Raw genomic sequence first — 17,720 nt, 5'->3', positions numbered from 1 at the left:
CTGGGGCTGGCTTCCAACATGCAATCCTCCTGCCTCAGTCTTCTGAATCATTGAGATTATAAGTATATTCTGTCACACTCTGCCCACTAAATTCTTTCAAAGAATTCCCTATTTATATACTTGCAGTGATGGGCAAATATATACCAAACACATATTGGACAGCATTGTTGAAAAGCTTGTTCTTATATTGAGTAAATTCTACATTTTTCTGATTTTCACTCATTAATTCTTTTTTGTTTGAGTTTTGCAGTGCTGGGAGCTGAACCCAGGGGCATTCTGCTACTGAGCTACATCCCTACTCCTTTCTATTTTTTGTTTTGAGTCATGATATCACTAAGTTGTCCAGTCTGGCTTCAAACTTGTGATCTTCCTGTCTCAACCTCCTGAGAGGTTGGGATTATAGGCATGTACCACCACATATGGCTCATCCATTAATTCTAAACTGGCTTTCTAAAGTAAACTTACAAGCCTACTAGTCTTTCTATATATTATTTCAAAAATTTCAAGATTATTCAAAAATAACTAAACCTACGTGATTTACTTTTTACAACATGTCTTATAGCTTCCTCCTAATACAAGGCACTTACCTGCTTCTGAATATATGTCTTAAAATGTGTTACCTATAACTTTCTTTTTTAACTCTTGTTTGGCTATATCTCTATTACTTCAGCTTAGCTCCCCCTCTACCCTTGGTGCTAGGGAAGGAACTCAGGGCTGTACACATGCTAGGCAAGTGCTCTAACCACTGAGTATACCCCCAGCCATATATTTGTTTTGTAAAGGTTGATATATTGTTTAATCCCATTAAATTTATAGTTATTTATTAGACTTTACTTTCTTTTTTTTTAACAAATAACCAAGTATTTTTTAACACTTTATATTTAAACAAAGGACATTTTAATCTTTGGTTTACCTTCATTTCATTATTTTTAGACCTATATAAGTATATGTGTATGTTTGTATATACACATATATGTGTATAAATATACATATAAATTTTTTTAATTTAAATTTTTTTTTGCTAGTACTGGGAATTGAACCCAGGGCCTTGTACATATTAAGCAAATAGTCTATCACTAAGCTACATCCCCAAACTCCTTCTAAATATTATTAAAGTCAAATTCTGAATTCTCTAAGTCTCTCCCTATTTATGAGATCAGAGAAATGTTCTATACCAATAATTGTCCTATTCCCTTATACTTTTAGAGGTTCCAAGAAAGTGCTGGTATAGGAGATGGGTAAGTGGAGATAATAAGTCAAACAGATGGAAGACTAGCCTTTGTAATCAAATTTAACCAGAGTAGGTATTTTATTTTACAAATTAAACTTCTTAATCTGAAACAAGCAGTTCAGGGGCTTCAAAATAGTTCTTTTTTAAAAATGTTTATTCTTAAGCTTTATGTGGATACAATATGTTTATTTTACATTTATGTGGTGCTGAGGATCGAACCCAGTGTCTTGTGCATGCTAGGCGAGCACTCTACCACTAAGCCACAACCCCAGCCCCAAAATAGTTCTTGAATCATGGAACTGCTTATAATCTCTTATGGACCTTCTAGTTCATGAACATGATTTACTTTAATTATAGTGGTTTAAAAATAAGAGAAAAATTGGGTGTGGTGGTGCATGCCTATAATCCCAGCTACTCAGAAGTCTAAGGCAAGTTCACAAGTTCAAGGCCAGCCTGGGAAACTTACCAAGTCTCTCTCAAAATAAAAAATAAAAAGGGCTGAGAATATAGCTCAGTGGCAAAGCACCACTAGGTTCAATCCTCAGTACCACTAAAAATTTTTTAAAATAAATAAATAAAAAGAGGAAGAAAGGGAAGATTCTGAATAAAAAGTCATTAAGAAGAAATATACAGAAATTTTTCAAAAAGCATACCAATTAGCTTTTCCTCCGTTGGTTATCCACATCTTCTGACCATTAATAATATATTCATTTCCTTTCTTTTCTGCTCTGGTCTTTATACCAGCTACATCAGAGCCTGCTCCTGGTTCTGTTACACAGTAAGCCTTGAATATGTGGAATAAAAAAAAAAAATTAAAGGCTAAGTACTAAGTTATAAATGTATAGAAACAGAATTTTGTTTTGTCTTGTTTCTGCAATTTGGGGGACTGAATCCAGGGTCTTGCACATGATGGGCAAACACTCTACTATTGAGCTATATCTCCACAGTCCCCATATTTTCTTTTAAAGCCAGTAAGTAGTTCAATTATTTTTAAAATATCAAAAATTAAAACATTTTTAGAAAATCAAATAAATGTCTCAAATGTAAAAATTTATTTAATGTATAAATTAAAATTGGGTGTAGGACACTAATAAATAATACAAAAAATTAAAATGCTAGGTATCTTCAAACAAATTCATTTAATTCAATTCAATATATATTCATTTCCTGGAACATTTGAGTATACTAGACTATAAAGTAGGAGATGGGAAACTGGAAATGAAATCTTGTCCTAGAAAGTTTTATAATGTAACAGTAAAGATAAATAACCTTATTGTTACTATATGTCTAAATGTAAAAATTATGCACAAAGAAGTTGAAAAACTATCTTACTAGAAATGATGCTTAAATTAAGTCTCAAATGGAAAAGCAATTCTTTGGGAGGAGAAATAAGAATTGTTACCATGTAATCTTGGTATAGATGTTTTCTAGGCAGCAATACAGAATATGACACCAAGAAAAGAAATAGGGTTATCTAGTATTTGAAATGCTGGAAGTACTGGACTTCTATAATATGTGAATATATTATATTATATACTGTGCATGCAAGGAATGATAAGATATGAGTCTGGATAAAAGGAACAAAACAGATGACAAAGAACCCATTATATCAAACTAAAAATTTTAAATTGTATCTACTAGAAACAGGATGGCTTCTTAAGGCTCTTCCACAGAGGAATGACAATAGACAGCCAGTAATGGATAAAGGGAATCTAGGGAGGCAAGAGTTAACTAGTTCAAGTTAATTTGAGTTTATTGAGCAAAAGGTACAGTGGATATATACCATCTAAAGACACAGGTTCATTGCTCTTAAGTTACTTAAGAGTCTAAAGAAGAAAGAAATCTTAATTTAAAATCAAAGTATAAAATAATTACTTAACTTGTTACAGGAGGGTTGGGAGATGATGGGAGGTATGGAGGTTGAAAAGAAGTAAAACTTTTTGGAAAAGGTAAGTTTTAAATAACAAGAGTGAGGTAAATAGATCTAAGGCTCCAGAAGAATGAAGGAGCAAATGTGTAGAGGAAACTACCAACAGTTCAGTACTAAAATGTAAGGAGAAACTTAAAGGCATAAAAAGAGGCTGGTGAAGCAGGCAAGGAAGAGCTCATGGAGGCCAAATGATATGTCACACTGAGGAGAAAATATTTTTATGCATTCAACAGAATAGTTAAATGACTGCTTACTATTATGCCATGGAATCTTAAGGAATCAAATAGATAGGCTTCAACAGAATAGATAACACCCTAGTGTGCAAAAGTGAATAGTGCATACATTTTTTTTTTTAGAGGAAGTCAGATTTGGAAATGGATTCACAAATTTAAACATACCTTAAGTTCTAGTGCAATTGATAATATAGAACCACTGAATGCCTTTGTAAACACATTTGCAAACATATTTGGATGTGCTTTTAAGTTTACTATTACGAAAGTTTGAAGGATGGATTTAAAGAGGAATTATAATAACAGCAAGAATCATCTTTCAGGTGCTGTTTGAATAAAAACCATACTTGGGGCTGGGGATGTGGCTCAAGCGATAGTGCGCTCGCCTAGCATGCACGGGGCGCTGGGTTCGATCCTCAGCACCACATAAAAATAAAATAAAAAGATGTTGTGTCCACCGAAAACTAAAAAATAAATATAAAAAATTCTCTCTCTCTCTCTTTAAAAAAAAAAACCCACAAACAAACCATACTCAAATATCAAAAGGGCTCTACATCTAAGGGAGATAATTTGAACTAGTGGAAGGAAACTATAATGACGTTATTAAGTATTTATTGGATACCTATAATGATATTATAGTAAAATTTCATAAACAGAAATGATAAAAACTGTCACTTGGTACATGTAATGTTGGTTAGAGATGCTCCCAAAGGGAGCTACTTCAAAAAGCCTCGACTCCAGGCACTCAAGGTATGAAAACATGAGCATAATGGCTTTTGGACAGGAATGCAGTAGAACAAACTCACTTGTCACAGAGGTTAAGTGAACTAGATTACTCTATTTGAAGATTCAATAAAGTGTTCAGCATCATTAACAAAATAAGGTTTTATACAAATGAACTGACCAGAAAAGATGATCCTCTGAAGTACCAAAATTTTGTGTTAACCATCTTTAATAATTTTAAAAAATATACTACTAGACATGTTTCTTCTTAATAAGGCAAAATTTTTAGAGCTTATAAAATATATGGGTCTATCTTTGAATACAAAATAGCTTGTCACTGCTGGTTCTTTGGAATTGTTTTTTAATCTTATTTGACCATTGTTTAGTAATTAATTTACTTTTTCTAACCCTCTTTTAGAAGAAGAATCCCTTTTTTTTTTTCATTGTAACTTATTCCCTTCTTTACCTCACTATTTGGTATGATACAGCATTATACACAAAAATGTGGTTGCTCATATTGTTTTTCTTATTCTACATCACAATCTCTTGAAGATAGGATTGATAATACTGTTTAATAAATGATGTCCCTAAAATTTTTCATCTTCATTATTCTAACTAGTTTGATTTCCAACATTAGATGTGAATTTGCAAACTAGAAGATCAAGGAAATCAAATCAGTACATTGTTTTGTTCATAATTAGTAAGTAGACACTGTATAAAGATATAAGTTTATCAGATTCCTAACTCCTTATAAGGAGAAGCCCTGTCTTCTTTACATTCTATTCTCAGTCTATCTGGCTTACGACTCAAATATTTGAATAAGTATAACATTATGCTTTTCTTTATTAATGATAATACCACCTCCTTACATTTATATAATTCACAAAGAAATATTGCATTTATTCTTTGTTTAAATTTTCTGGGTGGTATTAAAGCATTTTAAAGGAAATTAGATAGTTTATATATTTAAAAACAAAAAAAATTAGGGTGAAAGAAATAAAACTAGAAAGAAAAACAATACACAGCAACATGTTTTGAGGTTCAAATAATTACTAGAGTAAAAATTGGCTCAAGTTTTCCTACTTACCAAAAGAGAGAAAACAGTATTAGTTATAAGTTTCAAGTATGCATTTCCATAAATGAAGTCTGGCATATATCATGAAAAGCAGTTATAAGAGAAGCAGTTCTCTTAGTCATTAGGTATGAAAGGCATTTCGCTAATATATTTTTGCAACACTCAGTGAAGATAGTCCTATAGAAACATAAGTTATCTTGTTTTTCTTTACTATATCCCTTTAAAGCATTATACACTCAATGTTTAGTAAAGACTTCAAGATTAAGTGAATATACAAGATTATCCTGTTGTTATATGACGAGTTAAGACCTGAAGCCCAGTCTTTAGAATCCAAGTTTAGATCTGTTAGGCACATTCCAGCAATTTTTTAGTTCCATGAAAAATACAAGGTTTTACGACAAGAGTTTTATTTACCAGGGGGTGTTTTACACTTCTGGATTCTAAGACTATGTTTAGACAAATGAGTTTTACTGAATGTCCCCATAACAAGCTATTGAACAGTTTACACTTGATCTTAGCCAAAGGTTAAGAAGTAATAAATTATCTAGTGCTACATATATTTTAGGTATATACTGCTTAAAAAATAAAATATGGCTCTTAATTCTTAGAATATCATATATATAATATTAACTAATAATTCTGACTTTACAAAATGTTTTTGCAGTAAATGGCATTAAAAGTTATGGTTTTGCCCTTATTTATCTCCTCAGGTAGGGCATATGTGACTATAAGATCAGTTAAGTTATAAATAAATAATAATAAATATATCTGTTCTGTAAAGTTAAATATAAAGATCTGTGTTAATTTTTATGTATCAATTATTCCATGGCATTTTTTAAGAGCAAAAATCTAAGAAGTTTCAATATTAAACAGTGTAGAATAGTAATGTGTAGTGTATACATTAAAGACCATATTGCAGTAATAAATACCAAAGCATTTAAAAATAAGTAGAGCATAAGAAAGTGCTCATGATATTAAATAAAGATATAAAATTGCATATCTAATATGATATTATAATATAGAAAAATATTTATATATTTAAAAATCTAGTAGGAAATATAAAATAGCAATCCCAATTAGCTTCATATCTGAAGAATTACAGATATTTTTGTTTTTCTTGATACATTTCTAAGTTTTCTCTACTATTTACAATTTTAAAAAATGTATTAAAATTTAAATAATGAACTGAATCAATTTAAGTTAATCAAAACTTATTGATACTTTCTATTTTTACCCTCAGCTTCATATTTTAAGTACAACTACTGCTATTTAGCACTAGAATGAGAAAAATGCACAGAAAATCTTCATTAATTTAGAAGTTATCAAAAGAGGGAATAGTAAATGTATTTTTACATATATTGAAGGTATTATTTAAAAAAGTTTGAATATTTGGGTTATATTTAAAGACTCAAATATTTTAGAAATACCTATTTATAACTAGTATAAATATTCTTATCAATGTATTATGGTAGGTTCACTTAAGCATTTCTATGCTTCAATTGATTAACCCGTGTCTATCAATATATATGCTACAAGAGGAGAATCTAGATATTTTATGCAGTTTTTAGACAATATTGAGAATATTTACACTAAACTCTATAATTTCCAATTACCTCATAAATATGTATGAATGTCTTTATAAGTAGTTTGCCTGACTTTTAAGTATCTGCAATGAATAAAATAATTTATTTTAAAATATTGCTTTCTACTCTTTCAGATGAATTCTCTCAATTAGTTTAAAATTCATAATAATCTACTATATTTCACTATTATAAACACACCCTAGATGGATATTTGGCTAATCAACAGGTAAAAATCCTTCAATAAAGAACAATTTCAAAACAGAACCTTGTATATATGTATGTGCGTTGTTGCTGTTTTTTTTTAATTCATTTTAAAAATTTGTTGAATTGCTTTCAAATAAAATGACAAATATACTCCCCAAGTCAACTGGCCATTCAAAAAATAAGTTAATCACTTCAGTCACAGGTTTATATTAGTTTCTCACTAATTCAAACATCTACTGTTATACATTCAATCTGAACTTCCTCAGAAGTGGTTCTTCAGAAGAACCACTTAGTTCTTGAACTGCAGAATTAAGTAGATAGTGCTCCATTAAATAGATACTGTTCTCCTGAAAACATTATTTAGTAGATATTTCTCCTGTAGAAATAAGAAAGGGGATTATTATGACACTTTATTGGCATCTTAGAACATCACTCTACCTAAATATATTGACTACTTTTATCTTAATGTCATATAGAATAGTATATACATATAGATTCAAAACTCTTTGTAAATGTGAAATGTAAAATAAAGTAGTAGCTATACATACTCACACACATCATTGGCTCCTCAGTCATCCTCCCCAAATACTTCTTTTTTTGTTGATCATTTCCAGCAATAATAATAGGCATTTGCTAATGAAGAAAACAGACATTAAAAAGCAAGACATTTTTATTAAATATGTAAATTCAGAGATATTACAATTCAAAACAAGAAAAGAACTATTTCCTCCACAAGAGGTAAGTTCACAGAACTGGTTTTCATTCTGCCTTCAAGTTAAAAAGCTAAAGCAATGAAGTAATACATCTGCTACTGTCAGTATTTTCATATAAGTTATTTGTACAACTTATTACTTTAGTAAAATGCTCTAATAAAGGATTAAATTTAGAATGCATGACTTAGTACATATGATCTGGCCTCCTAAGAACTGCTCACTAAATTTCAGCAGTGCCAATAGTGGCAGCAAGCCAACCTGATTGGTTCCTGAAGGCTGGCTCTAGGCCTTGCCCTTACTTAAGAATTCCCACTATAGCTGTAGCCAAAAGTATACATTTTCCCCACAAGGACAACTAGGACTCCAAGTACTAGAGGCAAAAGACCAGAGCAAGGAAGCCTTAGAATCATACCCTGGGCTTCACTGCTGAAACTTGTGTTTCTTCTTGAAAAAACAAAACACAAAACTATTTTAATATTAATCTAACTTAGCTGTTAACTGTCTCATTAACAGCTCAGTTAGCAATTAATTTTTTAAGTAACTTACCCCCAAAGAGTTTGCTTCAATAGCAGTCTGAACCCCTGTGCATCCGTAAGCCAATTCTTCAGTTATTAAACAAGCATCAAAAGTTCCAAGTCCAAGTCCTCCTACGGCATCAAAATGTTTTAAGAGCCCATTCTGATGTGTAATGCATCTCAACAAAACTGTAGGTGAACTATTTTAACTTACTTCAATTTGGCTTAATTTTTATTTTTTTAATTCACATTTTAAAAAACATTAATTACATTTTCTCCAGTTTCCTATATTAATGGTATTCTGAGTTCTTTTTTTACCCCCACATTTTTTATTGGTGCATTACAGTTGTACATAATGATAGGATTTGTTGTTACATGTTTGTACATGCACACAATATAATATATTTTGGCCATTGTCATTCCCCTGCACTTCTCCCCTCCCTCCCCACATCCAGTAGTTTCTTTCCTCCACTAATCTTCCTTTGATTTTAATGAGATTTCCCTCCCCTCATGGCCTAATTTTGTTTTAAAAGCAAATATACAAATATAATATCTGTAAATGTTTTGGCTGGCAATAATAACAAGCCATACTTTTAATTCCATACTTTTCTAAAATAAATTTTAAATACTTCAAAAATTCTCTATTTGTAATCTGGATCTACATTTCTGTTTAAACTTGATTTTGTAAAAACTCACTTTAACTCTGCAAAAACTCTGACCCACTGATCTGTTGAAAAGAGTAATGTTCTGGAGGCTGGGGATGTGGTTCAATGGTAGAGCACTTGCCTGGCTAACACAAGGCCCTGGGTTCAATCCCTAGCACCGACCAAAAAAAAAAAAAAAAAGAGTAATGATCTCACATACAAAAAAAAGTCTCAATGAAATCTAAAATGCAAGGTAGGATTAAAACGCATGAAATTCTTGGGAAAAATAAAAAAACAAAATGCAACAAACTAACCAACTCTAGAACTTTAGAGAAATACCAAAGTTCAGGATCAATTAGAGGGAAAAAAATGCCTGTGTTTTGCACAAGGCTTTTAAAAGCAGACAAATACTGTAGTCTGAACCAGAAAACAAAGGCAAAAAGTCACTTAATGTCAACAAATATTTAAAACAATGGGTAGACTTTCATAATTTTTCTTGTTCAAGTGTATTCTGGGACTAAAAATGTGAAGAAAGCTTACCACAACTCTCGGGAATGTGTGTATTGATTAAACCAAGTTCCCAGGCTCTTTTAATTAGGGGGAAAGGGTACTAAAAGAAAAAAAAAAAAAAAAAAAAACCTCAGTTATAATACATTTAAAACTTTCCTAATCTGATTATATAATCTTGTAAAAAATGTAAAAATTTTTTCTCCCTAATATTTGTATACCTACTTCACCAGTTTTATCATATTCTGCAGCAACCGGGATTATTTCCTCCCTGGCAAATTTACGAGCAGTAGCTTGAAATTCTTTCTGTTGTTCAGTGAACTCTAAGAGAAAGATATTTAGAAAACATTAAAATGGGACAATGAGTTGAGGAAAAAAGCCTTATAAAATTGGTATGTGGAAATTTATATATATAATGGGGAAGGTAATTTTTGATTAGCCACAAAGACAAAAACTATATTTTCTGACTAATCAAATTCACTGTACAGTATAAACAAGTCTATGTCAATACAAATGCTGAAGGAAATAAGATTTCTCGTTTCTACAAGTAAATAACAGATATAAATATGTAGAGCTCAAGGGTTTTTCTTATCTGATTGGTGAGATAAGAAATTTCTTATTTCCAATACATAATAAGACTTATCAAGTATTTCCTAATATTGGAGTGAAACTAATTTACCTGATATCAAGAATAAGTCTAAGGCATTGAAACATTTTCCATGAACATAAAACAACAAAATTTGTTTCAAAGAATTATATAAAATAATTTAAACAAATTTTAAGTGTAAAAATTAGCACAAAGAAACCAGTAAAAGTGATGGGATATTTTCTCAGAAGATAGTAGTAACATAAACTCCTGCTGTATTGCTAGTAAGTGGTGTCCAACAATTCATTTATATAAAAATGTCATTAGAAAATGAATGAAATGAAAATAGTGGCTGGACTGAGGATAAGAGTCAACCAACCACTAGCTGGGTGCAGTGGCAAATCCCTGTAATCCCAACAACTTGGGAGGCTGAGGCAGGAGAATCACGAGTTCAAAGCCAGCCTCAGCAACTTAGATTAGGCCCTCAGCAACTCAAGGAGACCCTGTCTCCAATAATATATATCATATATATATACGGACTGGGGATGTGGCTCAGTGGTTAAGTGCCCCTGGGATCAATCCCTGGGTACCAAAAAAAAAAAAAAAAAGAGTCAACCACTAACTATATTTTTACAAATCTATGTTATCTAGTGTCTTAAGGTAGTTGCATCCAACATCAAAACATAGATTATTTACAAGAAACATAGGGTATTTTAGGCAAGAAAAATGAGAAAAACACAGAAGAACGAACAAGAATGTTTGAAGACTCTAGTAATCACTTGTCTGGAAACATGGGGGAGAAAATGTAAGATAACAGAATTTTGGTACTGAATTGAAGAATGTAAGATGCAATCTCTCATTTTATAGACAAGGAAATTAAAGCACTGAGGCAACAAATGATTAGACCCATAGTCTTATAATGAATTAGCAGAAGTGGTTCAAGTCAGGGTTTTTACATCTTAACTTCTTTTCTAGGAGTGGTCAGTCCATATCAAGGTTGTAGGTAGGTAAAGGTAGACAAGACAGGGATCTATCATGTATTATTTATTGAGAAACTACTTTGATCCAGTCATTCACTATATGTTAGGGACTTTATATACTGCATATAATTTAATCTTCAAAGAAATTCTTGGTAATATTCATTATCTCATTTTATAAAAAATCAGATCAACTGGTCATAGGTGTTATTCTATATTCTTTTCTTTGGCTTCATTATCTCCCTCCCAAATATTTGTAGCTATCTCATTCTCTGGCACTCCAAAACCCATCACAGCCTTCTGCTAGTTTCTTACTATAGTGATTATTACCAAATCAATGCTGATGTCTCAATAAGACCCATTGAATCAAACCACTATCCTCACACCACTTGAAAATTTTTCATTTCATTCTGGCAAAATATTTTATAATCAAGGGGGAAAAATTTTGAACAAAAGCAATAACCTTAAAGACTGTCAATTTCACCTCAGTGTGAGTTAATTATCTTAGGTGCCTTGTAATTATTTTTTGAGATTAAGTTAACTAAGAAAATGTTTGTTTGTTTTTTTAACTAGAGGAAAGGTAAAAACTTTGAAGCAAGAAGTTCTTTTAGGAGGCAAAGAATGCCAAAGGTAGGAATTATTATTACAATTTTTTTTTTGGCCTGGGGTTTTCCTTTCATAAAAGGGAAATAAAATCTATTCTTTTTCCCTCCAATATCACATTACTCCCATCTCCCGTATCTGACAATTTCATCTAATTGCACCAAAACTGCAATTCAGATTAAATGATGACCAAAATGGGCTTAGTTTATTATTAGACAGCTAGCATTATATATCTAATAAGTGTTTTAAGACTCATGAGTATTTGTTGAATTCAAATTTGTAAGTCAAGGACTATTCATAAATATCAGTAAATCTGCCGTTTATTTTTGGCTACATACTTAGAAAAAAGGAAAAGAATATTTGTATGTATGTTGCTAACACAAATCAAATGTATTTGTTTATTTATTTGGTACTAGGGATTTAACTCAGGGGTACTTTGCCCCAGAACTACATCCCCACCCCTTTTTTTGTTTTTATTTTGAGACTTGGTCTCATTAAATTTTCGAGGCTGACCTTGAACTTGTGATCCTCCTGTCTCACCCTCCCAAGCTCCTGGAATTACATTTGTGCACCACTGCCCCTGGCCATAGATCGAATGTATAGAATAATATGCTGAACAAAAAAATGTGTAAGGAAGAATGGGGGTAACTGACTTAATCATCTATGTATGAATGATGACTGGGTTCTACTCATTGACAAGACATTATCAAGTTTATAAACAGATTCCAGACAAGTCCATTTTAAAATCAAAAGACAGAACATAACACATACCAAAACTAAATCCTAATCCTGGTTCTCGTTTTTGATGAGCTTTTGTATGCTGTGATCTCCAGTCAAAATGAGAAATAATACTTCTCAGGACCTGTAAAAGATAATCTTATTAAAAATAAATTTGATAAATTACATATCAATCAAATAAGAGAATTCTGACCATTTTTATCAAAGGGTACAACAGTTTTTAAAGTCATTATTAAATGTCTTTAATTATAATTTAAATAAACCAATTATCAGCTACATGAGTATCTATTATAGAGAAAATTAATGCAAATAAAATTAATTAGTGATATTTGCACTACTGAAGTGGAGGATTTCCAGGACAGACAACAGGGATAAGACACTATTCTGGAAATTTCATCAATAAACTCCTAGGACATTGGTGAAGAGGAAGCTGATGAAGGGAGAATAGTAATATGGATTTGATAACCTGATAACCAGTCCCTGTGATCCTCCCAGGTATGCCTCTGGGAATCTTCCCATGGAGGATTCCATTTTCTAAGATGACTCACTCTATCTAACAAAATAAATCAGAATAAAACCATGTTCTATAATTAATTCTGTTGTCTATAGGCCTTCATACACGGTTCTAAGCCAGGAGCCAGCAAAATACAGCAGCTACCAGTTTTTTTGCTTGGTTAATTTTTTTTTTTTTTTTTTTAAGCAGGGGTCAATACTAGGGATCAAACCCAGGGGTGCTTACCCACTAAGCAACATCTACAGAAATTTTTATTTTTTATTTTGAGACAGAGTCTGGCTAAGTTGCTTAGGGCCTCACTAAATTACTGAGGCTGACCTTGAATTTAGTAATCCTCCTACTTGGTATCTTCCAAAGTTGCGTGGATTACAGGCATGCACCACTGCTTCTGGCTGGTCACCAGTTTTTTAAGTAAAGCCCTATTGGAACATAGCCCCGCCATAACCTCTATTGCTACTTTCACAGTAAAGCTATATGATTGAAACAGACACCATAGGTCTACAAAGCCAAAGATAGTTACTATTTGTTCCTTTATAAAAGTTTGCCAGCTCTGTTCTAACTATTAATATACAACTTGTCTTAATATCTGAAATATACTCATATTTCTTCAAGGATATATTGAAAAAATACAATCAAGATACACAAATACTATTCCTTTGGAACCCATTTTTATATTCACTACAATTTAATGGACACAAAAGTAACCATTAGTATTAAAGTTATCAAACTGGAAACCATATAAGTGCTACTGAGTAAAGGTCTGAGTTCAGAGAAAACATATAAACTGAAAGCAATTTATACTTTAAAGATTTTGATGGAACTATACCTACATAGTTTTAATAAGCTAGATACTGAGAGAAAAGAGAAGCTGTACAATACACTAAAGTTTCTAGAACCTAAGTTTTTCAAAATATGTAGAAAGAAACTGACCACTTTATAAAGGATCATTTCAACTGATAAGTGTCACCTGCATTTAAGCTGACAGTATGACTGCTAAATATAGTAATTTAAATAGCCTTTTCAAAATTAACATACCTCCAACTATGACTTTAAAAAAATACACCGTATGAAAACATTTTCTTTAAAATTTTTATTAACTTTGTTTTGGAAGTAAAACATGATTTCTTTTGTCCTCATTGTATAGTCTTCACAGACCAAACCTATTCTTTACAGTCACATTACACATATTAATTCACTGAATCTCAGGTCAAACCTAGAATTAAGGAACTGTTTTTTTTTTTTTAATTATCATTTTGTATAGGAAGAAACTGAAGTTCAGGAAGGTCAAGTAAAATTAGCCAAGATCACTCTACACTTAGGTAGTGGGATCAGAATTCTAATTCTCACATTTATTATTAAGAGTCCATGCTATTAACCATTTTGCTTTAGTTATACTGGTCTTTCAATTAATTTCCTATCTGATCATTAGAAAAACAAAGAAAAACACCCACAAAAATCAGACCAAATAACCTCATTCTACTATAATGTGTTTAAACATCATTGCACAAGAATCATTCTTCACAAAACAGGTAAAATGGTCTGCTGAGAGACATTAAGGAATTATTTGTGGACTTAATTTACAAGAAGTCAGTTTACATGGGTTTTCAAGAAGACTTGTTATATAAAATAAGTGCAAAGGTTTCTACAGCCAAGAACACCACCCCCTAACCTATTAATTACATAACAATGTTAAACATTTATTTAGAGAAATGGTCTAGTAGAAAAAAGAAACAGTTCAAGATTTCAAGTTAGAATTGCTGAATTTGAATCTAGATAGCACGACTATCTTTGTGACCTTGGACAGGTTACAAACTTCTTGTACCTTCTATTCATACCAGAAAACTGGGGGTTAATCTCACTGGATAATTTGGGGGTGATTTAAATAATATAATGTTTTGAAAGCCTCATGTCATAAAATATTGGTTTTATTGCTTAGGGCTGTCTGCAGAGAACAATGGTATTCCAAATAGGCAAAAGATAGCAACTTCAATTATCCATTTTGCAATTAAAGCACCACTACAATTAAATATTTCCAGACATTTCTTAGAAATATAAGGGGCTGGGGTTATGGTTCAGCGGTGGGCGCTCCTCTGGCACAGGTGAGACCCTGGGTTTGATCCTCAGCACCACATAAAAATAAATAAGTGAAATAAAGATATTGTGTCCAAGTACAACTAAAAAATAAATATATATTAAAAAAAAGAAATATGAAGTGTCTTAGTTTTATGGGGATGCCAAAAAAGAGATAAAGGAATATACATTTTATAATTTTTTTTTTCTGTTTTTCTAGATCCTTTCTTGGGAGAGATTGAGATATCTTTTTTCTGATGTCAGAGTTAAAAGTAATTCTTAAAATACTCCAACTTCTGCCTTTAGAGCCCAATAACTTGTATAGACAACAACGGCAAAAATTGGGCAATGATTCAATAGGATCATTGTAAATTCTAAAACTGGAGGGGCTTTTTCTGTTTGTTTGTTTTTTTTTTTTTCGTCAAAGACAGCTTTAAGCAACATTTAAATGGCAGTCTTGCAATGAATATTATTAATAATATTTACGAAACTAAAACGCATCTAGCAACTGAAACATATTTAGAATCTATAAGACACGATGCTAGAATAGTTAAGCTTCAAGGAAAGTTCTATGGTAGGTTTTTTTCTTTGACTTTTTCTTTAACGTATGCAACTTGGAAAGGCATCCCTCCAGATTACAAAACTACCGACATATTACATATTTAGTGACTTGAGCAACTACTCCATTTTCCTTTTCCAATGATTTTGTAGATACCCAAGATAAGACTACTCGTATTCTAACACCTTCTAGTATATATAATTGCAGAACGACGTGTATTTGATGAGTTCCTTCCTGGGCTGGGGGCATGGGCGGATTTGGAAAGTTTTCTCGAAGAGACATTACACTAGATCTGCAAAAAGCAGAGCAAAAGTGAACTCTGTTCACTTTGGGAAAAGGGTGGGATTCCTAGTTAGAATTATCTGGAGGGCTCCCGCGCTGAAGAAAGAGTCCGAAGGCAGAACGGCCTCATTAGGGTCTAGGAGGTTAAGCGACAGTGAAAACCCATAATGCTTTCCCGTCTGGCGGGGAGAGGAGTGGCAGGCCTGCAGGCACGGAAACCGCGGAGGCGTCCAAGCTTCGGGTAAGCAGGCCTGGCGCTAAGAAGCGGTCCTGTCATAGCTCGGCTTCCTACCCCTGTGATCCGCATCTGTTCTCGGCCCCCTTTCGAAACACGACGCCATCCATTCCCGCGCCCCACCACTACCCTGGTCTCCCTCTCACCCCGCAGCTTCTCCTAAACGCTGCGGCCATGTTGACTCGCGTTGTGGACCCTCGGACTCGAGCCGCCCGGCCGCCACTCAGAGTCTGTCAGACTCCAGGCACGCGCTGGGCCTATCTGGCCCCGCCCACCCGCGAGGGGGCGTGGCCGGGGGCAGGTCGCGGCGGAGAAACGCAGGGCAGGGCTCTGAGAGAGTGGAGGGCACGGAAGGGTGGAGCTTGGCGACCGTCGCTAGAGCTGGTCCTGCGACCTCGGCAGAGGGTTGGCCCTCGCTCTCACGTGGTCACCAGGAACGCAGCACTGCTGTTTGGTGCTTTGAGTTTTCTAATGTTGCGTCTTCTGGGGAGGACGCCAGGGCAGACCGCAGGGTGCCGAGGGAGCCGGGGGGGCTGGACGCTGGGCTGGACCAGAATCCAGGCCAGAGATCGCCCGGGGGTTCTGAAGAAGAGCTCTCCCGGTGGTGGACGGTGACCTTTATCTCGAAAGACCTGTCAGACTGAAGTGTTCCTAAGCTTCAAAGTACACCTCACTCACAAAGGCTGGACCAAAGCGAAAGGTTTTCTGTGTTTGGCAAACTCTAAACAGTGGAAATTAATTGCTTGGATAAATTCGACCTTTCTGAATATTTCCAAAGCGATTTTCTTTTTTTTTTAAATCATTATTTTTAATGCCTTTGTTTGTATTTATTTATTTTTATGTGAACCCAGGGCTTCACATGAGCTAGGCGAGCGCTCTACCGCTGAGCTACAACCCCAGCCCCTCCAAAACGATTTTCTACCCACTTATGAAAGAGTGTCCTTGGAAATGAGGGTGCAAGAGGAGCCTGTCTAAAGCTTATGGCTCAGCTGATGGATGTTGAAAGTAAATGTCTTTCTGAAGAATCCTACGTGAAGTTCACTTTGTCCTCCACTGGTACCCCGCGTCTGAAACGGTAGCTAGAATGTCATAAAGCCAGGGGACTGTAAAGCTGGGTTTGGATACCTCTAAAAAGCTAACAGAAGCCCAAATGAAAGCCAGGACTGTAAATGTTTCAACTATTCCCCAGGATTTTTAAATGCTTTCATTCTAATTTAGGCTTTTCTCACCTTGCCTGTAAATCTTGTTACTAATTTGCTAAGCATTCTCTTTTGTCTACTAAAAGCCACCATATTAGGATGAGCAAAAAGTCTTTCTAAGCCAAGCGTGGTGGTGTCTATAATTCCAGCCACTTAGAGGCTGAGGCAGGAGGATCAGAAATTCGGGCTGTCCTCAGCAACTTAGACTCTGTCTCATAATAAAGAAGACTGAAGATGTAGCTTAGTGGTAGAGAGTGCCTGAGTTCAATTCCCCAAATCACCCCTATCCCTTCAAAAAAGACTTTATAGGGATTAAACACAAAATGTACTCATAAAGATGTGTAGGAATTTGCGATGCACAGTTATTTTTCCAATTTCTTATTAAAAAATTTTTAATCTCAGAAAAGATGAACAAAAAAGTACAAAATCATCTGTATACCCATCACCTAGATTCAAATATATTACCATATTTATTTTATTTTTCACATTTGTGGATTTTTTAAAAATCAGAACTCTTAAGTTTTACACAAAACACTCCACCTGTAAAAATACTTTAGTTATTAGCTCCTATAGGTTGTTTTTTGTTAGGGTCTATAAACAAG

General features: G+C 33.5%; 1 protein-coding gene across 2 annotated transcripts in view; it reads right to left on the bottom strand.

The window, feature by feature from the left end:
• The window catches only part of Acadm (acyl-CoA dehydrogenase medium chain), a 36,120-nt gene extending 19,944 nt beyond the window's left edge, over window positions 1–16,176 (bottom strand). Inside the window, exons 1-7 of one of the 2 annotated variants that reach the window (XM_027935156.2) lie at window positions 16,066–16,175; window positions 12,293–12,383; window positions 9,581–9,678; window positions 9,389–9,458; window positions 8,236–8,336; window positions 7,529–7,609; window positions 1,885–2,015 (exon numbers count right to left, since the gene is read on the bottom strand). In XM_027935156.2, coding sequence (XP_027790957.1) covers window positions 1,885–2,015; window positions 7,529–7,609; window positions 8,236–8,336; window positions 9,389–9,458; window positions 9,581–9,678; window positions 12,293–12,383; window positions 16,066–16,095 — 602 coding nt within the window. In that variant the 5' untranslated portion in view covers window positions 16,096–16,175. Of the gene's footprint in view, window positions 1–1,884; window positions 2,016–7,528; window positions 7,610–8,235; window positions 8,337–9,388; window positions 9,459–9,580; window positions 9,679–12,292; window positions 12,384–16,065 lie in introns of both variants that reach the window. The other variant, XM_071617947.1, reaches the window with a different exon arrangement.
• Between the last annotated feature and the right edge of the window lie 1,544 nt (window positions 16,177–17,720).

This window comes from Marmota flaviventris, chromosome 10 (assembly GCF_047511675.1).
Source record: "Marmota flaviventris isolate mMarFla1 chromosome 10, mMarFla1.hap1, whole genome shotgun sequence".
Classification (NCBI taxonomy): domain Eukaryota; kingdom Metazoa; phylum Chordata; class Mammalia; order Rodentia; family Sciuridae; genus Marmota; species Marmota flaviventris.
The sequence above is the reverse complement of the archived record's forward strand: the minus strand, read 5'-3'. Positions and strand labels throughout refer to the sequence as shown.